Here is a 22,491-nt window from a genome sequence, read left to right on the forward strand (position 1 = left end):
GCCCTTGCTCTGTGTTCATGTTTATAATGTATGCTGGTATCCAAAGTGAATGGTTGTGCTGGAAGCTATTGTGGGTCGTGCTTTGGAAGATGCGTTGGCACTGGACCTGTTTGCTTGTATTTTGTATTTATATTCCGTAACCTCTCATCAATCTTTCGTATGATTTCATGGATGATAATGAAAGGAAAAAACGTTTTTCTTTTTTATGTAAATCTTCATATGTTCCGTCTGTATTTCTCCGAATCAGCATGCGGGTTGAGCTCTTGTGGATCCAGTAGTGCTCTCTTTTTGTCTCTCCTTTTTTGGTGCAACCTGAGTGGGGAACAAAGAGAAGGAGAAAACAAAATTAGACCCGACCGAGTGTCCCTGGAGGTGAAGACTCGAACAAGGAGGATGATGCAGTGCTTGAGTCGACAGAGCGAAGGTGTGCAGTCTGAAAGCCATCTTCCATTCTTGTTTTTCAACAATATACATAGCTCTTCTAACCAGAAAAAAAAAAACATTAAAAAAAAAAACAATATACTCTTGCTTTTTCCCATTGCAGATGGCCGGTTATTCTTGACTCCACGTTTTCATAGCTAGCCTAGATGAGCAAATTCTCCCTTTCATCTTCTTACTGAATCAAAATCATATGTTGCTAATTTATTAGCCATATATCGTGACCGTGGCTGACTACAAAATGAAAAAAAAACAGAAATCCATGTGCCAAGATCATGGCTATGTTTTTTAAAAGAAAAGAAAAGAAAAGAAAAAACGTTCAGCTAGTCATCGTGGTGAGCGCAGCGTGCCATTTCTTCTTATCAATTGGCTTTTGGTTGCCTCCAAGGACCAGGCTGCATTTTTCACGCGTTACCTGAGTATTTTGGACTCGGTGTATTTTGATGCATTTTATTTTTAAAAAAATATTAAATTGATTTTTTAAATATTTTTTAATAATTTTAATGTGTTAATATTAAAATTTTAAAAAAATATTCAAGTGATTTCTTAAAAAAAAAACATTTTGCACCTGGGTTGTTGATTGGTTTGATACACGGTCAGGTTCAGTATTGTTTCAACTTGCCGATTTTTAATGCATTGAGATTGTTCTTCGTTTTTTTTTAGATAGTTTCATGAATTGCTTGCTTGCCCCTCATTTTCACAATACTTTGAAATATCTTTATTTATAAATAATTTTAATTTATTTGATTATAAAAGCTATCACTTGTAATATAAATTTTAGGATAACTGAGAAATTACCTGATTATTATCTTTATAATCAAGAAGATGGGTGTAAATTGAACCAAACATCCAAAATTATATATATAAAAAAAAACATAGGATGCATCGAACTTCTCAATGAAAAAGATTATCAGCAGACATCATCTCACTGATCCCCAATCCGATCCAATTGTTTTGTTTTTTTTATACGAGCCTGTTTCTTGGATGGGCTTTTAGGCATTTATTCTTGTTATCGGGCTTCTATTACGTGGGCTTTAACTCCCTCGGCGCAGCCCAAGATTTGATGATTTCAACAGAAGAAAAAACTAAAGTCCTTAACGTTTAAAACTAAACAGTATTATCCTGAAACTATTAAATTTTAATGAATGTTACCCTGATGAAATCAATGAAAAAAAAATACTTATTAACCAAAATTCTTATTTATTTTCAGGATGTTAAATTATATTTTTTTTTACTGAAAAAATCCAAATTAAATTTATTACAATATTAATAAAAAAAATGGCACATCTTGTTATTAGGGTGAAATTGCTTAATTGTGAATAAAGAGATTTAATTGAAAGGCACTTGTCTTATCCTCTTGAAACTGAAACAGAAGTAAGAAAACAGGATTGAGCCACAAGCATCGAGAGAGAGAGAGAGAGAGCCATTCGGTTCTCAACAGACTGTTGATAGTTATAAAAGCTGGTCTGAATTGAGGTGGCATGGAGGGCATTCTAGTTCGCAATTTATGCAGTAGCTCCAGTGCTACTGTGCTTTTAGCACCACCATCAAGACCTTCATTTTTGTTTCAACACAAGGCCTCCTTTTCTCCTTCTAACTCTACCATGTTTCCATTGCTCTCTTCACTATTCTCTACCTCTTCTCGCTCCTTTTCTTCTGGTACGTTAATTTCAATACATTTTTCACTCTGTGTGTTTCTTATTCTTAGTGGTCTTCATTTCTCTATTTAAGTTCTGGTTTCGTGGGGTTGTTTAATTTGCTCTGAATTTTAATGGGTTTTATTTACTATCATGTTTGTATTGTGTAGTGCGATACAGTGTGATGGTTTTTAAATCACTGATTCTGGTAATGTTTAGTGCTTTTTTTAATTGATATTTGTATGGTTTGGATGTAGTTATATATGCCACACCAGACAGCCAGTTGAGTGTTGGAACTGATACGGATACGGATACCAGAGAATGGGCAATGCAAGGTTTTTTATGATCATTTCAAGCCAGTTATTTTTGCTTTTAAGTTTAGAATATAGGAGAAAATGCATAATATGTTCTTATGGTATGGTTGTTCTATTATAGGGCATTGAAATTGATAACTTTTCTTCAATATTTTCCCTGCGTGTCTTTGTTGATTCTTTATCCATTGGTTTTACAATTAGCGAGGACAAACATGGTGATGCATTTGGTAAAATTATTATACTTGAGCATATACTAGCAGTAGTCTTGTGACCTTGTCACTTGCAATATCCAATTTCCAATGATTCTTAGCCACCGTTTCTGAGAAAATCTAGAGTAAAGTGGCACTTGGAAGCGACAGAGCTTCAAACTAACTTGCTACTGCCATTTTAACATATATCATGAAATAACAATAGGACTTTATCTTGTGTGATTTATTAAGAGGCCCATCAAAATGTCTGTTTACAATGTTAATATTTCTAACAGATTTCTATAGCTTAAGGAAGGATGTCGAAACTGCCTCACAGCGTGTTGAAGAGATGAGAGCTTCTTCCGGTCTGCATCTATTAGAACAAGAACTTGCAGATTTGGAATCTAAAGCAGCTGATAGCTCCCTTTGGGATGACCGTGCTAAAGCTCAAGAAACCCTGCTGGCCCTGACCGATGTGAAAGATAAGATAAAGTTGCTTACAGAATTCAAAACCAAGGTCCAAATCTTTTCTTTTGGATAGCGTCACAGTTGCTTTTCCATTATTGCCACTCAGTTAAGAATACAGATTGGTCATTAATTAAGTAAACGTTGGTGAGATATGAAGTACATTTTCCCACGAGAATAACAAGTAATGCATCTTTTCACATAATTGACTTTGGCTATTTGTGTTGGGGAAAATCAAATGTGTTGAAAAGTTGTTCTCTAAGCACTGAGTTGTTCAATAGTAGCTGTCCCCTAAATGTGTAACTCACTAGCAGTCCCTTTTGAGGGGAAAAAACATTACAAGTATGTGTAGATTGTAGATATATTATGATTTAACATTTGATCTAATGAATATATGTTTCAATAATTTGATTAAAAAGGTCTGGTGTTGATAATTGTGACGAGTAAAGATAAGATATGCATGTATAATTTGTGAGTAAATAAATACTTTCCTAGACTTGTTATGTCGTTGTTTTGTCACCAACAGAATGAGCCTTGTTGGGGTTTACGTGTTTTTTTGTAATCTATGTAGTTGATGCAGGCCAATAAACTGGAGTTTAGATTGTGTGTGAAGAACTACCTAAATGAGGGAATACTAGCTATTTAAAAATAGATTGTGTTGGTGATGGGAATTCGTAAGAAGAATAGTTTGCTACAAACTTTTTTCTGAAAAATAGCGTCTCAACTAGTTGGTTCTGTTGAGTGTCATTGATATGCTTGTATGTTTATTATATGACGTTATCAAGTGTAGCATTATATTTGGGAAAAATGGGGGTTCTAATTGTTGTATCTGGATTCTAAGATGAGATGTTTTTTTTATATATAGATATAGTTGAAATTTAATAAAAAGTGACATGCCAATGACTGAAAAGTTGATTTGGCCTTAAATGTTTCTGGATATGGTGTTATATGCACATCTCATTGGTGCAGGTTGAAGAGGCTGAAACTATAGTTAAATTAACAGAGGAGATGGACTCCACAGATGCTGGATTTCTAGAAGAGGCAACTGGGATCATTAAAGAATTAAATAAGGCATTGGATAAGTATGAGTTGACTCAACTTCTTTCTGGTCCTTATGATAAAGAAGGTGCTGTTCTATCCATCACAGCTGGTGCTGGCGGTACAGACGCACAGGTAACGAGCCATTGCATGTAAAAGGCAATGGTAAAACATGGAGTTTTCTCTCTTCAGATCAGTCAGATTGAAATGTTGTTGTTTTCTTTATGCTGGATTGAATGGAGTCCAAATTCATCTACTTCAAAATTGCTATTATCCGTGACAGCTCCAATATCCGAAGAGGTGTGTCCCAGGTTGAAACTGGGATGTGCCGGGAAGGCGCTGGGTTCTAAAGATTATTGAACATCAATGCATATTATTGCTTTTTCTTGTGTAAAATTCTCTCATCATTTCCAGTGTAGGACTGGGCTGACATGCTTCTCAGGATGTATGTGAGATGGGGAGAGAAACAACGATACAAGACAAAGGTGGTTGAAAGTTCACCAGGAGAGGAAGCTGGGATTAAATCAGCCACAGTTGAAGTTGAAGGCCGTTATGCTTATGGCTACCTGTCTGGGGAGAAGGGAACACACAGAATCGTGCGGCAATCTCCTTTTAATTCCAAAGGTCTTCGTCAGGTAACTTCAAATTTTTTTTCTTCAAGAGAATGATGAACTTGGGGGCATGGAAAATATTTTCCTCCATTTTTTAGTGGGAAATAGAACAGAAAATACTTTCCATTGAACTCTTGAATAGTGCCAATCAAAGGAAAATATTTTAACCTTCTCAAGGAGGGGAAAATATTTTTCTTTGCACTGTCAACTCAAGATATTTGCCTGCCACCGAACCCTGCAACTGCCATCCTATTACTACTGTAAACACCATTTTGTAATCATCCCACCACAACCCTCTATCACCGCCACCACAACAACCACCGCCACAACCACACTGCCACTAGCCATCATCTTATTATAAATGTAATCATTATTTCATCACCATCTCACAATAACCTTCTAACAACAATACAATAACCTTCTAACAACAATACAATAACAACCACCACCACCGTTGTTGTCGACTCCACCACCAACCACTTTGTTTTGTTATTAAAGTAACCATTATTTCACCATTATTGCTATTATCATCACTCCTATAACATCCATTGTTCTATGACACCCGCCATTATCGCCAATAATATTACTATCACAAATATTATAACCGTAACCGTCATTAAGTTTACCATAACTATCATTACCACCACCACCATTTTATCACTAATATTGCAAGTTCAAGTTTTCTAGTCTTATCACCATCATTCAAAAACCATAAATGAAAAATAGCTTATTTTGTTAGAAAATATTTTTCTTGATTCATTCGAATAATGGAAAATAACTCATTATTTTGCATGAAAATATTTCCCTTAGGAAAATGTTTTCCTTTCTGCAAAACAAACGTACCCTATAAGTTCATGACTTAGATGCGGTGATGGCTATTTTCTGATTGCATCTCAACTCTACCTTCAATTAGTTACATTGCCTGGTTTTAAAGGGAAAAACTCATTAAATGGCATGTAGATGAAAATTGAATTTGAGTCACCACACCTTTTTCCACTTATACTTGTCATGTTTCTCATGGCATAGGTTATCTAGTTATCAGTTGAACATAAGTGTGAAGTCATGCCGTGTAGACATGGCATTGACCTAAAAAATGAGTTTCTCTCATATTCTGGAGTTCCGCTAATGTATATTAGAAAGCATTATCAATGTACCCTGGCGATGTGATTAACAAGCAGTTTCATGTTCTCATGGTTTTCAAAACATGATCAAAATGTTCTATTAGTTTCTCTTGCAGTCATGGTCTTGTGCTTTATGCATGCTTTCCATGATTTATACCAAATCTTGAATAGTTTTGTTGGTAACTCCAGACATCATTGGAAGCGGATGAAAGATTAGCAATTGAAATTTCAGGATCTGTACAAGGAGATAAAATGAAATTTAGGATGATATATTGATTGAGAAAAGTCGGTGATATAAGAAAATTCCGAATGGAATTTGGTTCTTCCTTTCTTTTAATGATCCACGTGTATGTTCTAACATGCAGTTTTAAGTGCAGACCAGTTTTTCTGGTGTTGAAGTCATGCCTCTACTTCCTGAAGAGTCGATGGACGTGGAACTACCTGAGGAGGACCTGGAAATTAGTACTTCAAGGGCAGGTGGGAAAGGAGGGCAGAATGTAAACAAGGTTGAAACTGCTGTCAGGATAACTCACATTCCCACCGGTGTAACCGTTCGCTGCACAGGTGTGGTTGTGCCCCTAAATTCTTTTGTTGGTTCTCTCTTAAAAAGTTGTGACCTTGAAGGGAAGTAGTGGAATTGGTTTATTAAGAAAAAAGCAAACGCTCAAAGTTCCCAAGTTGTGAACATAAATATTCAGCCGTGAGATGCAGTGTACACCTCATCACCTCCCACTAGCTTAAGGTGCTAAATCAGTTGGGAAGACAGGGGGTGGGGAAGGGGGAGCGGGAGCACACGGAGAAGCATCCCAGTAGCGTGTAAAATAAAGGTTTGAGAGGGAGAGTCAATAGACCTCGTTACTGATTGAGAAGAGAAGTTTTCACTGGTTAGAGTTAGAATGCTGATCTGTATGCCACTCTAGCAATGCAATTTCTCTTTCATTTGGGTATCAAATTTTCCATTTGAACTTTGCAGTGCTGACAGGCTTCTTTGTCAAATAGAATTTCTTGTTTTTGTAGTGCTGTACAATTCCAAAACTGATGGCGTTTCCTTGCTGCGTTGCAGAAGAGAGATCCCAGCTATCAAACAAGATCAAGGCTCTAAGCCGGTTAAAAGCGAAACTATTGGTCATAGCTGAAGAACAACGAGCATCCGAAATCAAGCAAATAAGGGGAGATGCAGTGAAGGCAGAATGGGGCCAACAGATAAGAAACTATGTATTCCATCCATACAAACTCGTCAAAGACGTCCGGACAGGACATGAGACATCAGATATTGCTTCTGTAATGGATGGCGAATTGGATCCCTTCATCAGAGCTTACCTCAAGCACAAATACAGTATGGCACTATCTGCAAGTGAGCCTAATTGACACTTAAGCAACTCCATGGAAGCTACTGATCAGTTAGCCATGCAGCAGTCTCTATCTTCTGAAGTAATATAATTTTTTGTATAAAGAACTGTGTATCAAAGGGAACTGTTTGTATATCAAAACAAAATCAGATTAGCGTGGCCAGCTATTACTTGGTTGAATACTTGTAGCGGGGATCGAGGACCCAGCTATATATGTCATAATATCATCATCATTCATCAGAAACTCACAATTTCTGGGGGCTGTACTTTGTTGTTCGTATGGGCCTTTAGGAAGGCTTTAATTGTTAGTGTTTTAGGCCCTTCCTCTGCAACATTCGGTATTTGGGCCTTGTCTACGAGAGGTTCCTTAGGTAGTAGGAGTATTCAGAATTACAACATTCTGTTCTCAAGCGAGCCGGAATCAGGGATTTAACTAACATATGAAAATTATTAAGTAAATCATGTGATTTATTTCTTTTTATAAATGCATCAATTTTTATAAAATCTAACTGAAAAATATTTTAGTTTCAGCATGCAAAATTGATTTGAAAATATTTTTATTATTAAGATAAAAAGAAGAAGATATTGCTGTGGTAATTAATGACTTGTACTCTTTTCTAGCTTGACAACACTAATTTCCAATTCAGTTTTGATATATTTTTTTTTTTGGGTAAATGCGTCATATTGGCTGATCATATGGTTAAATTACATAGGTGTAGATCACCTGCTGTCAGATTCAACCAGTTGACAACAAATGAAATAAAAATTTTAATTTGAAGGTTGAAAACTAAAGTGAGAATAGATTAACCCTCAAATCAAAAATAAATTAGATAAAAATCAAAAGGAATAAAAAAAAAAAGAGTTAATTAGGAAAAAGAAAGGGGGTTGAAATAGCATTCTTCCAGGAACAAGAAGCACGCATAAGACGTCGTCGTTCTGTCCACTAAGAAACGACGTCGTTTCAAGCAGGTTAGGTATATAAACGGCACTGTCCATATTTTGCAAATCCGCCTCCCTTTCATCTGCCCAAGCAAAGACGGGTGGAAGCCAAAGCACAAATACAAGCACGGCCACACACAGAGAGTGTTAGGAACTAGAGAGAGATGGGGAAGAAAGCAAAAACCTCAAGAAAAGGAAAGAAAGCATGGAGAGCGAACATTAGCACAGAAGACATCGATAATTTCTTCGAGAAATCAACAAAAGACGCTCTTACTGGCGGCTCTCTTGCCCATGTCGAAACCGACTCCCTCTTCTTCGTCGACAAATCCAAAGGTTCGCTTTTTATCCTTCTCCGTGATCTGATAACCAGACTCATTGCTTAACGGTTTCCAATTTTGATTGTTGAATTTCACCACTAAATCCCAACTCATGCTGTTATTCGTCAATGTCTTTGCTCCTTTTTTAATTCAAGGGCGTTTCCCTATCCTGTTATTGTTCTGTTTAATTATTGATTGCTTGTTTTGTCCCTAATCTCTGCCTTTTGTTGTTCACAGATCTTTCTGTGAAGCGGAAAATTGAGAAACACAGGGAGAAAGTGCTTCGTTGCGACAGTGTGCTGCATAAAAACCCTTTTGTTCAAGTGGTGCCATCATCTTCGCTGAAGAGATGCAAGAAAAATAATAAGAATAAGAAAGATTCTGAAGCAAAAGATGCGACTCAAGATGGTTCCAAGGTGCGCGAGGATAGAGTTGTTATGATTTTATGCTCTTATGGATAGTGTGGGATTGATTGTGTTTGTATTTCTTTGTTCTAGGATGGTGCTGTTTCGGGTTCAGAGATGGCTGATATATGGGAAAAAGAAGGTGATTTGTAATGACCTGGTTTGGCTTTTCTTTTTTTTCCTGTTTTTCTGTCAGTTTGGCATTTGGAAATAATGACTTTTGTGCTTGGTTCTTTCCGACACTCTTGCAGGCGAATGCGATGGCATAGCTAGAAAGGTACCTAATGCTTTTTATGATTTAACTTCCTGTGTGATTGGCTTTTATGCATGCCTGTTGATTTGCCACTGCCACATATTTCCTGTGACATATGATTTGAGAAGGAATGCATGTACTGTGCTGCTTCACTGTGTACAACGGCGTCTTTCTATGAATTTGATGCTAGTGGATCCCATTTTGCTCCTTAGAAATGTAGAAACACATAAGCAGTACTCGATTTGATATTGGCACTGTCTGGATTTTTCCTTTTTATGAGGCCTTACTGTTATCTGATTGATGACAGATATCCAAACCTTCAGTTATTCCAGCTGTGGAAGTTGAGCCTCCAGGATGCTCATTCAATCCTTCATTTGAAGCTCATCAGGTAATTTGATCTGCATTAGTGATCACATGTATTTCCTATGTTGAACCTTCCAAATTCAAATGCTGTATTTCTTTGAATTCAATCCAGGATTCTTTGGCTCAAGCTGTTGCAACAGAAATGCAGAAAGTTTATCAAAATGAGCTGGGACCTCAGCCTGTCCCTTTAACTGTTCCTGGACAAGTAATTGATGAAGAAGATGTAAGTATCTCGTGTTCTATTTGCTTCTATTGTTCACTGTGAACATTGCGCGTGAAAATGTTGCACTTTTGTATTTTGTGTGCCTTCTCTTAAAATATACACAATTTGTCAGATGTACTTTCTTGATGCGGATAATGGGAATGATGGTGATGGTGATGACACCGATGAAGAGGTCTTGAATGAGAATGAGGATTCTGCACAAGAGCAAAGGTCAGCTTATTTTAACCTTATATGACCACGGTTGGTATGATATATGTACATATCACATCTTGCTCACACAGATTATGCGGGCATGGATCTATATTATTGGGGTGCCTAGGATTATGTTCAATTATTATTAAATAATTGTAAATAAAAAAAATCTTTCTTTAATTGAATTATCATGCTAGACGTAATTGAATTTATTTTGATTTCTTTTGCTCTAATTGTTCTTATGTGGATGATCGAGCTGAATGGTGGGAAAGGATTCATATAGCTGACCCAACTAGTTTTGATTGAGGCTCCTGTTGTTGCTTTTGTTTTCTAAATTTCCTTGGGCTAAGAAATTGGGTGGGTTTTACTAATATCCTCAATATTCAATCACACGACTTCTTTCTGTCTTAATGACCTTTGTGCAGGCCCACTCAAACAAAGAGGGTGACACGAGTTGTATTGAATAAGAGAGCAAGGCGTAAAGAGCAGGAGAAAAAAGAAGCAGAAGTCAAGAAGAAACAGAAACTTTCCAAAGGAATTGACAGGTAGGAAAGCAGTTTTTTTTTTTTATGTTGAGAAAGGTGCTTTTCAAGTGAGATAGATTCCCATAAGGATATACTCTTACTTTGGCTTCTTGATTTCAGTTTGCCAGATATCATTCAAGAAATAGCGAAAGAGGATGAGGAGAAGCATAAGAGAAACATCCGGAGAATAGTATCTAAGCAAGAAAGACTAAAGGCACGTCCACCTCGCTTGGGAAGGCACAAGTATGTATGGTTTCATGTTAAAATTTTTATATTCTAGTGCTGGTTGGGAGAGCAAATAGATCAGTGAACTTTCTTTATTTTGTTTTTTCGGGACTCACTCAAGTTGGAGATGTTAAGATGTTAAAGAAACGTTTTATTTAGTTGGGAATCAAGAAAATTCGAAAGTTTAAGGTTTCTTATTAAATTGATTCGTGTCTCTATTTCCACTTTTATCTGAGTATATTAATCTCAACCATTGCAAAACTAATTGCAACCGGTATTTCAGATTTGAGCCTGCCCCTATTCAAGTACCGTTATCTGAAGAGATTACTGGATCCCTCCGTAAAATAAAGGTCATCTCATTTTTCTCTTCTGTTGTTCTCTGTTTATTTATCAGATTTTTCATTTGCTTTAAGGTTGAATGGAAACTGAAGGAAATTATCTTTCCTCCTTTTGTTTTTGATTAAAGGGTTGCTGCACCTTAGTAAAGGATCGATTTAAAAGCCTGGAGAAAAGAGGACTGGTTGTTCCAACAGCCAAAACCAAAACCAAAAGGTTGGTTTATGAGTTGCAGGATTGCATTTTGAGCAGCTTATGATTTCTCAAATGCACGTGCATCTTTTATATATCTTACTCAGATTGGTCTTTCCCTGTTTCCCGGCAGGCTCCATACTGTCCATTACTCTTCAAAAGAGTACAGATCATATGGCTCCATTACTCTTCAAAAGAGTACAGATCATATGGCTTGTCTTGCTTGACAGATTATGGAGTTTGCCACTTCTTTTATTTGCAAAATTTTTAAGCTCTTTGTTCCAACGTTTTTATGCTTCCTATATTAAATGTCGATGTCTTATTGAATTGATCTGTTTCGTATTTCTGGACAGGAAGTAGAGAGTGGTGGTTTCATCGGTAGGGATTCCTTGGTAGCTTTTACCGAGGCTTAGGTGTACCTCATGGCATTAAAGTACGAGAAGAAAGCGACCATTTGAAGATGAAGGGATAGCTTCACATCCTGATACTGAAGATTTTGGCCTATGTTATTGAGTTTATTACTACTTTCAAGCAAATTTTGACTCACTTTCAGACAGAGTCATGTACCAAGTTAAATTGTTCTGCGTTTGCCTTTTATTGAAGAAATAGATTATTTATAATCGAAGCAAGAGAATGCAGTTTAGTTTGTTATTTATTTATTTATTCTTTTCACATTGCAATACCTTCCAAGCGCGATTGAGCTGTTGGATGATAATTCCCCACGGTTGCTCATCATCATCGCTATTGGAACTAGGGTTTTTTCTCCTTTTCACTATCCTTCAATCGTGAAGATGGAACCTTCCCCCCCTTCTTTATTCTTCTGAAAAAAATAATAACTATAATCTGTAACTTTTTAGGGAAAAAGAAGTGGGATTTAAAGAGCATTCTAGAAATTACAAGAGATTGAAATATCTTCGAACTTCACCTCAAAGGGCAACGAGATTTATGACATCCTGAAAATGACCTGCTGCTGCTTTGCGGTTTTTACTCTTGATTTGATTCAAAAGTGAATAAATAACTTCAGGTATAGAACAAATAATCTTTCGAGAGAAAAAATATTTATCTTGAAAAGGAGTATCTGAAGTTCTGCAGACGACGCCGTAGGATTATGATCGCTAGATTTAGTCGATTAATCTCTTCTACAAGGCCATTTCATATATATACAAATATATTTTATTTTTATTTCACTTAACCAGGTGAGACGCGGTCGCGGTGGGCAGCAAAAAAGAAAAAAACACAGAGAGGACCTGCCTGTGCCTGGGTTTTGATTGAGAGAAGTGGAGAGGTCTCTCACACCCACTAGCAGCAGCAGCATCATGCGCGCGCTTAAGAACGTAATGCCTTCCTTCTTCTTAAAAAATCAAATCTCATGTCGTTCAGTCAATCAAACTATTTATTTCGTTATTTTCTAATACTGTGGTGCAGTATTTGTGCCGTTTTAATCCTCGAAATGTTCCATCTCGCCACTTCTCATCATCCTCATCACCATTCAGTAAAAGAGGTCTTCTTTCTCTCCCTCATTTTTGTTATGGTTAATTTTTTTTTATTATTATTATTTAGTTAGTTAGTTACAAGTATTAATGGGTAATTCTAAATTTGCAGATGAGCTATCCATTGAAGAAGATGCTGAGAGGAAAATTGGATGGTTGCTGAAATCAATCTTTGTCGGGACCGCAGCCTTTGTTGGTTATCAGTTCTTTCCTTACATGGGTATGCCAAACACAGTGCTGGTTTGGCCTTTGTTTTCAATATTCATAGATTTGACATTGTTTGCTTGCTTCCTCTTTGCAGGAGATAATATGTTGCGACAGTCGGTTTCGCTTTTGCACGTTAAAGATCCCTTCTTTAAAAGAAGTGGAGCTTCTAGACTAGCCCGTTTCGCCGTTGATGGTAACCACCTCTTTCAATTATTACTCTGGAAGAGTTCTTATCTGTAAATTACTAGCTGGTTGTTTTAAGTTGATGTGGGTTGTGATTGTGGACCTTTGTTCATCTCTTGTAATTAAAGTTCAAGCATTTGGTGATGTATTGGTTTGTACCTGTAAATCCACTGATTGCATCTTCTGAAATCTGTATCGAATATTTCTACTAGACCCTTCTTTTCTCATGACTATTGTAATTGAGTGTTTTTGCTGGGTTTAAACGAAGGAAATTCCATGATTTTTAGAAGTGGTGACCCATAGTGAAGTAGTCAACTACCGGATGTCTGGTTTAGATTGAATTAGCTTGGCATGCGGGATGTGGTTTGAAGATTTTTCCTTTTTATTGACAAATTCTCGCGTGTATGCGCTGCTTATTCTTCTTCTTGATTCTAGATGAAAGAAGGATGAAAATAGTGGAGATAGGTGGGGCTCAAGAGTTGTTGCTCATGCTGGAAGCTGCAAAAGATGACCGCACCAGGAAAGCAGCTTTGAAAGCTCTTGCTGCCCTCTCACAGTCAGGTTACATCAAAATGTTTGCATTCATTGGATTGTACTTTATATTCCTTTTCTTATGGATCTCAGATATTGATATCAAATCATAAATCATGGATACTTTTTTTCTAGCAACATAAAAATTTGATTTACCAATATAAAAGGAAATGACTCTGGTTCTGGTTAATGAACAAAAGCAGGTTAAGAACACAAATTGGAGTTCATGTTTCCAATATAAGACATGTTTAAAACAATAAAGAATATTGCACTCTTAAATCCTTTAGATTTTTCTAATCTCGACTCCTTGTTTTGAGAATTTTTAAATTCTTTAGGTGTGATTTTTTATTGGCTCAATTTACATATTTGAGTGTTCAAGCACGTTGCAACGTCCATAAATGTAAATGACAGCACAATTGCTGCCAAGAGTTACTGGAACTTAGCACTTACGTTTTGGAACTGCAGATGAAGCTCTAGGAGCTTTACACCTTGCTGGGGCAATATCGGTGATTAAGACTATCCCAGATTCCTCTGAGGAAGCAGAAATTGAGAAATTCAAGGCTAGCTTGCTGAAGAGGTTCCAGGATCTGAAATATGAGAACTCATCTTAAGTAATTTGTTCAAGGTATTAAACCTTCCCATTGTAGGCATGAAGTGCGGCCAGGTCAAACAGTCATTTTGATATCTTGGAGAGATTAGAATTTACAAGGAATGAAAACACAGTGCATCCTTTTTTAATGTAATACAAAGCCAACTTTTTTCCCCTATGATAACCATGTTTTTAATGCTATGAATCAAAGGGCTCACGTATCATGAGCTCATGGAGTCGCTAGCAAACAGTTCTGCGCATTTGTAATTGCATTCATAAGGCTGTGTTTTACATTGAGTAGCTTAGTTTGGTTTGCCAGGCAAGTAGTACTCAGCACAGGTCCCCCAACTATTTTGTGTGTACTGTTCGATGTGCTCGCCAGAAATGGGTATGTTCATTGGTGCTGGAGTTATGCATGGGCGTGGACAGGTGCCCTGTTGGACCTTTTCTCTTTGGAGAGTTTATGAAAATACCTTAAACAAATTCAGCTGTCGTCGTCAACCCAGCGATTCAGATGGTAAAATGGAAGTATTATGCTAGTCTTGTTCTTTTATCAATTAACCCTGTATGGTCCAGGATTCTTTGCAAGTTCACGCATTATCAAATGCACTTCGGCCTTTGTTCCAATCTGGTGGAATTTGGAAAGCTCTGATTCAGCCCTCTTCCTTTGTGTCTGTAAAATTTGCTTCCAACTTCCTATCGTCATATGAAATCTTTCTTCTTCCAACTTCTTTTTGTCATATGAAATCTTTCTTTCTTGCTTTCACAATGATGTATGAATCTGATTCAAGAATGTTTGGATTATCATCTTACACACCCCTGTTTTTAAATCCTGGGTCAATGCTCTCTCACATTACAAGCCAGTAGTTGTAATGAATCAAATGACGCGATCTCATATATTATTTTTCAACGCAAACTTGATCTTCTGTTCGATTATCTGATCTTGATCTTGTGTCGTCTGCTTCAATTCAGAAGTTTCAAAGAGCAAAAATAAAAAATCTTAATTTTATACGCAACTTCACATTTCTACATGTCCTCCGCTAGAATTCCGTGAAATTTTCCATTGCCTTGAACTGTGGATCACCACCCAAAAACATATTCATGAACGAATTTTCCCCATCTTTTAGCTCCAGAAGCCACAACCTATTTAACTCGAACAAGCCATCATCCAATTTTTCTCAACAGGTTCAATGAACGTCCAATTTCAAACATTCATTTTCTCAACATTCTAGTCACTCTCCTTAACCGAATAATCTGCGTGTGATCCCTCATTGAATTCCATATTTTCTGGGAACTTGAGCATTGCCACACTGTTCTCACCATGATCCTCTAATAAACTACTGGTTCTTTTGCCGGATGAAATTAGAACTTAGACAGTGTAGATTTCAACACAATTATGCCTTCAAAAAAAAGGATGAAAAAATAAACTTACCCACACGCCTGAACAAGACCAGTGGAAGCATAACAAAAATAACAACGAAGAGGAGCGCAAAAGCACGAGAATTCCAAACCATTCTTGCAACACACCCAAGTGCATTGATCCATCATGGACATTTCCAGACGGTACGTCCCCTGGCAAAAATGGTAAATGTATTATGAGCTCTACAATTCACTGCCATCATAAATAGTACTGTTATATTTAACGAGCTAGTCAAAGGACTGTTCATTATTGAAATTCAAGGGCAGAAGGCCTAATTAACGGAGCTGACAAACAAATTCACTTCCGTAGCTAAAACAAGACATGGATTACAGCCAAGTTCCATGCATAAATATATACATTTACCGATAATAATCAAGCACCCAGGAATAGTGATCATGACACATCCTTGCACAGACACGGATCCTACTCTCCCAAAAGCCTCCCTCATGACACCAGCATATGTTGTTGTATCCTCGGAATGTGTACATCTCCACAAGAAATCCACAGAAATATCAACCAGCCAGGCAATGATCGTAATCAACAGAAAAGCAGGTATTAGTGTATTACACCTGGTGTTTGTCGTTTGTTGTGGGGTAGAAGTGTAGAACCTTCCACAAGAAAAAACACAAAAGCAAAAGCGGTAAATTCATGCTTTTGCTATTATGTTTTTTTGAAGGATGAGAGAAGAAAAATGAGAAAAATTTATTTCAATGTAAAACTTTTTATATGGGTTATGGACTTAAATATTTGGAGCAGATTCCTTTTTGAAGGACAAATTCGAACACAATAATCAATAGTTTTTGCTTTTGTTTTTGTTGTGGGATAGAACCTTCCACAACATAAAACATAAAACATAAAAATAATAAAAATAAAAGCATTAAATTTATGTTTTTGCTGCTGTATTTTTTAAATTTAGTGATGTCTCCCACTAGAACAAGTGTAAATTACAATATAAAAAAAATATTATTTTTATTCTTGTGTTTTTTTTAATTATAGAGAAATTATATTCCATATCAAACATATAACAAAAACAAACACACTAATTTTGATGGTTAATTTAACTGGTCAAATCTTGAGTTTGCTCTTTAATGATCACGAGTTTGAGTCCTTTTAGAGCCATTAAAAACTTACATAATTATTAATTTTAAAATCTATAAAATTAATTGAGATACATATAAGTTGATCGAACATCTATATTAATTAAAAAAAACATACACCTTGTACCTTTTTTTGTTACGTTAATTTTTTTGTTTTTAAGAAATCTAGAAACAACCCAGTTTGAAGCCCAATCAAACAGCCTGCTCGCTCAAATAATAAAATTATAAAACAGAACCAGCCTGGCCCAGATCAAGAAAGCAGGTACAGGAAGAGCAGCCATTTTACTTGAAAAACACAAGCGATTTTTTTGTCTGGTTAAAATATAATTTAGTCCCTGTAGATGCAATCATGTTCGACTTTAGTGCTTATAATCTTAAAGATTCTAATATCAATAATCATGAAACAAAGACTTAATAGTAGTTAGTACCCGTTTAGGTAAAAAGTTTAGAGATAAATGCACTGAAAGTTAACTATAGAATATAAATTCTTGGTTATATGCGAGTTCCACGTTTAAAAGCTAAAATCTTAAGTCTTAATATCTTACATTTAATGTTTTCTAGATTCATTTTCCCATGTTATTAGAAATCTCCTCTTCAATCCTTCTTTTAACCAAATATTTTTTTTTTATTAACCACTATTGTAATTACATTCACGTAAAGCTATAGTTATAAAAACTGTGTAATTTTTAATGTTAGAAATATTTTTAGCACGATTATATATGTACATGATCCTTACATCACCAATTAAAATTCAAATTATAGGTTTAATTGTTAAAAAAAGTTAATGCATCGATAGGCTTTGAAAATTTTACAGTATTCGAAGAGTAATCAATGAAATCTTAATAGTTATTTCCTGGATTTACCTTAAATAAAAGAGAAATGTGAAGAAAAGAAAAAATAAAAACCACAATTCATCAAGAATAATAAGAATATATTCATCTAATTTATTTTTTCCTGGTTGTATCTATATTTTTTAAAATGAGCCTAACAAATAACTATTAAAATGCCACTAATAAATAATTACTAATGAATATCATCAAATTTATCAGTCTTGGATTAGAGCCGTAACAATAATACCTCTTATAGCTAAAAAAAAAAAAAAAAACAAACGGTTCAACCTGATGATTTTCGCAGGCTTTAGGTTAATATTGAAAAATAAAAACTACAAGGTCAAAAGAACATTTAGAAATAATAATAACTGAATATATTTTTATTTCTCTCTTCTTGGAAAATTCCCTCAACAAATACCATCGTCATTGTATTTTTTTCACTTCTACGATTTTTTCTTTCCGTTTATTGCCGAGTCTACATTGCGATTGACATTTTCATCTCTATTGATAATAATTTTAAATACCATTTTTTTTATATTAAAAAAATAAACAATAGAGAGAGATCGTTGAGGAAGTCGAGAAATGGATTTGGCAGCAAAAGGAGACGATTTCGAGAAGAAAGCAGAGAAGAAATTGAACGGTTGGGGTATTTTCGGTTCCAAATATGAAGACGCCGCCGATCTCTTCGACAAAGCTGCCAATAATTTCAAGCTCGCTAAATCCTGTATCGCTTCATTTCCCCCTTTTCTTCTTCTTTTTCTCTTTTCAAATAAATAATTCATTTTCCTTTCTTTATTTATTTAGGATCTTGCTACATCATCTCAGCTTATGATTTTATTTATTTGCTTCTGTATTCCTGATCATTTGTTGCTTTCGCGATTGAATCGGTTTTTTTCCCTTGGTCTGAGCAGTTATATTGGAATAATATTTTTTGGATTTTTTGTATCTTAATTCGTAAGGTTTGGTTAAAAATGGATAGGGACTTGCATTTTTTATTGTTTTGATTTGATTATAGTCAAAGTTTATCAATTAAATGATCACTTAACAAACATGTAAAGTTGTGTTATATCCTCAATTAGTTTTGCTTGTGGTAGGCTTGTACAATCGGTTGTTCATTTTTTCCGGTTATTATGTTTCAGGGGAAAAAGCTGGATCGACGTATGTCAAGCTGGGACAGTGTCATTTGAAGGTGTCTGTGTATGATTGAATTAGGCACTGAATTTTATCAAATATTTCTTTCCCTGACTTTGTTATTATCTTATGTTTTTTTTTTTTTTTGTAGTTGGATAGCAAACATGAAGCTGCCTCGGCTTATGTTGACGCTGCTCATTGTTACAAGAAAACATCCACTACTGGTATGCACTAGTGCTTGCTTTCCTACACAATTATTTAATTCAAGGCATGAATTTATTGCAAATATAACTCACATCATTGTTGGTTCATTGTTAGTGTGCCTTTTTTACATGTGTACGCTACTGTAAGGGTATTAATATAAGTTACCAATATGCGATATGTAATGGGGTTGTATCCGCCTTCCCCCATCTTGTGTTCCTTGCACACATCACCTCATCTGTGGAGCTTCTCCTTGTGCAGAGGCAATATCTTGCTTGGCTCAGGCTGTAGATATGCTTTGCGATATTGGAAGGATCAGTATGGCTGCAAGATATTTCAAGGTATACTCTTTTTACCAGCGTTTTTTTTTTACTATTTGTTGTTTTTACTTTTCTCTTTGTATCAGTTTTGGTATTTAGGCAATTATTTTTTCTTTTTGAGAAGAATTTCTGATTGACAAACTACATGTATAAAATATCCTGATTTATTGTTTTAGGTTTTACTGTATTAATCATCTGCAACATTATTAAGCTTCAAGAATTTGATAGCATGCAACTCTAATGGTATACTAGGGATACATTTGTAAAAAAATTTAGGGATCCGTGTTGCTCTAATTTCTTATAGATATTCAAGAACCTGGAACTGCCTTTAACTGTGCAGGAAATTGCTGAATTGTACGAGTCAGATGCAAATATTGAAAAATCTATGGAATATTATGATAAGGCTGCCGATTTCTTCCAAAATGAAGATGTAACAACATCTGCCAACCAATGCAAGCAGAAAGTGGCAGAATTTGCTGCTCAGCTCGAACAGTAAGGGTGTTGTTTTCATTTTTGGCGTATATTTGCTTTTTTTGTGTTTGGATGCTGTTACATGCACTCTAATATGTTTCATATTTATCTTTTTCTGTCCACGTTGAATGTTGCTGCATTGGTTGCTTGGTATGACAACTAGTATTAAACATTAATAATTTAGAGTAAAGTGATGTCAATTCGGGCGCACTGCTAAAGTGGCTTTTAGAGATTTGACTAACTTTCTGGTGATTTATCCAGATACCAGACTTCAATTGACATTTACGAAGAGATAGCTCGACAATCACTTAAAAATAATTTACTGAAGTATGGAGTCAAAGGTCATCTTCTTAATGCTGGCATTTGCCATCTCTGCAAAGGCGATGTTGTTGCAATTACCAATGCATTAGAGCGATATCAGGTCTTAAGTTTGGCTCCACATTTGCACCTGGATGATTTACCATACAGCTTGGATTGAATCAATGAAACTTAAATTTCTGTTGCAGGAGATGGATCCAACTTTTTCAGGAACTCGTGAATATAAACTGCTTGCGGTATGTTATGTATAACCTGGAAAACTTTTGTTGGTCTTAATATGTTTCTTTTATAGCAATTTCCTTGGAAATGGTCGATTGCTTCCATTTTTTCTGTTGGTTTTGAATGCGCATATATATATATATATATATATATATATATATTACTTTTTTTGTTATGAGACTGTTAAGTGTTAACATCCAATTTACCTTCTTTATGCATGATGCTGACAGCTTATTGATATATGCAGACTATAGACAAAAACTCTCATATACAATTATTTATTTGTGTGTATCCACATATTCATATATGAAATCTGAATCAGCCCCCCTCCCCCCCAACACACACACACCGATGCCGCCTCCTTTTCTGTCTCTATTTTCCCCTCTTTTGGGGTGTAATGATAGAATGTCTATGAGCAATCACATTTTCTGGTGACAGGATATTGCTGCTGTCATTGATGAGGAAGATATTGCAAAATTCACTGATGTTGTCAAGGAATTTGATAGCATGACGCCACTGGTACATCTCTCCTTATAATCCTTAAGTGCTTCACGCTTGAATTTTTTTTGAAAAAAGCAATTCTAGGGATAGGTAAATTTCTTCTGTATTTAGAACTTTTACTAGAAAATCTGTGAATGCATGTAACTTTGTGCATGAAGTATTCTATCTGTTGTACTCATCAAGGGTTCTATATCTGCTCCTATTGTTACTGTTTCACTTTCTCGGTCATACATCCCTGTCACCAAGTGAAGAAGTGAACCACTGAACTACACAGCCACCTATTAACCTCTCGCTATTTACTTCTTTTGTATATCTGATAACTTGATATCTAGTTTCTCAATCTGCTGATGATGGCATTCTTTGCCTTATTTGCTGTGCAGGATTCCTGGAAGACAAACCTTCTATTGAGGGTGAAAGAGAAGCTGAAAGCTAAAGAACTAGAGGAGGATGACCTCACCTAAACTTTAGGTTTCAAACATATGTTGTTTCGGTTTCTCACTGATAATTGCCCTGTACTGTGATGTGTGTCCAGTTGCACTCGTTCACAATGCGTTCTATTACTAAGTATATTTGGTTTGGTTTTTACTTGTGTGTGTTTATGGTGTTCTTTTGCGTCACGTGGTTCCCCCACGAACTTCAAAGGAGAAAGGGATTTGCAGAGGATAAAATCAAATTTCTTCAGTCAAACCCTTACGGTCTCGCCCATTTGGCGGGTTTACGACAAGAAAAGAAGCTTTTTAGCTTCTTCGGTCAATGTAGTTTAGTTGTCTCACTCATCCCATACGTGGATGTGAGAGGCAATTACGATTGTTGAGTTTGTCAATCCCTTCTCCCAACATTCACATACGATTGGAGAAATAAACAGAGGAGGTCTAAATATAGCTGTTTGTTTTGGATTGATTCACCTATCATTATATTATATTCTGGCGAGATTTTACTTTGATTTTCTGGTCACGTCTGCACATCATCATCGAGAGCTAAATGAACCAATGAACTGCGCCGTGTTTAACTGCTGTACTTGATTGGTCGCTAATCAAAGCAGCAATGAACAGCACGGTTAGATCAGGTGGAGTTCGCTGGAGATTCGGAGGTTGAAGGCTTGAACAACCGAACTCTGCCCTTTGTTTTGAGTTTTCAATCGTTTGAATCGATCAGCTGGACACTTCTAAAATCAAAGTTCTAAAATCTAAGCAGGCGTAGAGCTATCTAGGTTTTAGAATGGCAAGAACAAATTTTAGATTTGGAGAATTCTAGGCTGGTCTCTAGCACGTCTATCATATAAAATAAGCCTCATTGAGATCGCAGATTCAAGTCCAGAACTGGTTCGGGCTCCATTTTGGGGCTAATGGTGTTTCGAGGTGAATTTTGTATTTTATATTATATATTTTTTATAACAAATATAATATATAAAAAGTTAGGAGAGTTAATGCAAATCAATTGAACGTCAACTAGTAGAATATCTAAAATAATATTTATTATTTCATCTACATCATGAAATAAAAAGTTCAACGAAAACAATTCTTGAAATGAATATTTACAAGAAGACGTAAATCTTTAGATATGCTAAAACAAAGAGATAGTTAATAGCATCTCTAAGGAGAGAGATAGCTTTTTTGTTTATATATATTTTAATGGTAAAAAAGTTATTTAGAATATCTAATTATAGTTAAATATATTTAATATATAAATATTTTAATAATATTATATAACCTGATCATTCGACAGATCTAAATACGACTCGAAAGAATTTTAATCATCCAGATATTAAATTAATTAGTACTGATAACAGCTCAAATTTTGAGGGTGATAATGACTTCAGTTAATTACGGGAACCCCAAAGAAGAAATTGAGGAA

The 22,491-nt window shown here is 35.7% G+C and overlaps 4 protein-coding genes across 4 annotated transcripts; all 4 read left to right on the forward strand.

Moving 5' to 3' along the window:
- Positions 1–1,763: 1,763 nt before the first annotated feature.
- LOC133705968 (peptide chain release factor PrfB1, chloroplastic) lies at positions 1,764–7,405 on the forward strand. The gene is made up of 7 exons (XM_062131434.1): positions 1,764–2,097; positions 2,333–2,410; positions 2,874–3,094; positions 4,012–4,215; positions 4,500–4,715; positions 6,190–6,376; positions 6,876–7,405. The coding sequence occupies exons 1-7, from the start codon at positions 1,920–1,922 to the stop codon at positions 7,178–7,180; spliced, it is 1,389 nt and encodes a 462-aa protein (XP_061987418.1). The 5' UTR covers positions 1,764–1,919; the 3' UTR covers positions 7,181–7,405.
- Positions 7,406–8,157: 752 nt separating this feature from the next.
- On the forward strand, positions 8,158–11,780 carry LOC133705691 (ribosome biogenesis protein NOP53). Its single transcript, XM_062131037.1, has 12 exons — positions 8,158–8,433; positions 8,655–8,833; positions 8,915–8,963; positions 9,073–9,098; positions 9,382–9,462; positions 9,550–9,660; positions 9,773–9,870; positions 10,278–10,397; positions 10,497–10,619; positions 10,885–10,951; positions 11,068–11,153; positions 11,483–11,780. Exons 1-12 carry the CDS (start codon positions 8,265–8,267, stop codon positions 11,487–11,489), a joined length of 1,116 nt encoding a protein of 371 aa, XP_061987021.1. The 5' UTR covers positions 8,158–8,264; the 3' UTR covers positions 11,490–11,780.
- Positions 11,781–12,172: 392 nt separating this feature from the next.
- On the forward strand, positions 12,173–14,307 carry LOC133705692 (uncharacterized). Its single transcript, XM_062131039.1, has 6 exons — positions 12,173–12,463; positions 12,555–12,630; positions 12,732–12,839; positions 12,921–13,019; positions 13,445–13,570; positions 14,006–14,307. The coding sequence occupies exons 1-6, from the start codon at positions 12,446–12,448 to the stop codon at positions 14,149–14,151; spliced, it is 573 nt and encodes a 190-aa protein (XP_061987023.1). The 5' UTR covers positions 12,173–12,445; the 3' UTR covers positions 14,152–14,307.
- Positions 14,308–17,859: 3,552 nt separating this feature from the next.
- LOC133704193 (alpha-soluble NSF attachment protein 2-like) lies at positions 17,860–21,222 on the forward strand. Its single transcript, XM_062128970.1, has 9 exons — positions 17,860–18,200; positions 18,616–18,665; positions 18,759–18,831; positions 19,070–19,149; positions 19,469–19,620; positions 19,861–20,020; positions 20,106–20,153; positions 20,575–20,655; positions 21,018–21,222. The coding sequence occupies exons 1-9, from the start codon at positions 18,059–18,061 to the stop codon at positions 21,096–21,098; spliced, it is 867 nt and encodes a 288-aa protein (XP_061984954.1). The 5' UTR covers positions 17,860–18,058; the 3' UTR covers positions 21,099–21,222.
- The last annotated feature ends 1,269 nt before the right edge of the window (positions 21,223–22,491 follow it).

The sequence above is a fragment of the Populus nigra genome, chromosome 10 (genome assembly GCF_951802175.1).
Source record: "Populus nigra chromosome 10, ddPopNigr1.1, whole genome shotgun sequence".
NCBI lineage: Eukaryota > Viridiplantae > Streptophyta > Magnoliopsida > Malpighiales > Salicaceae > Populus > Populus nigra.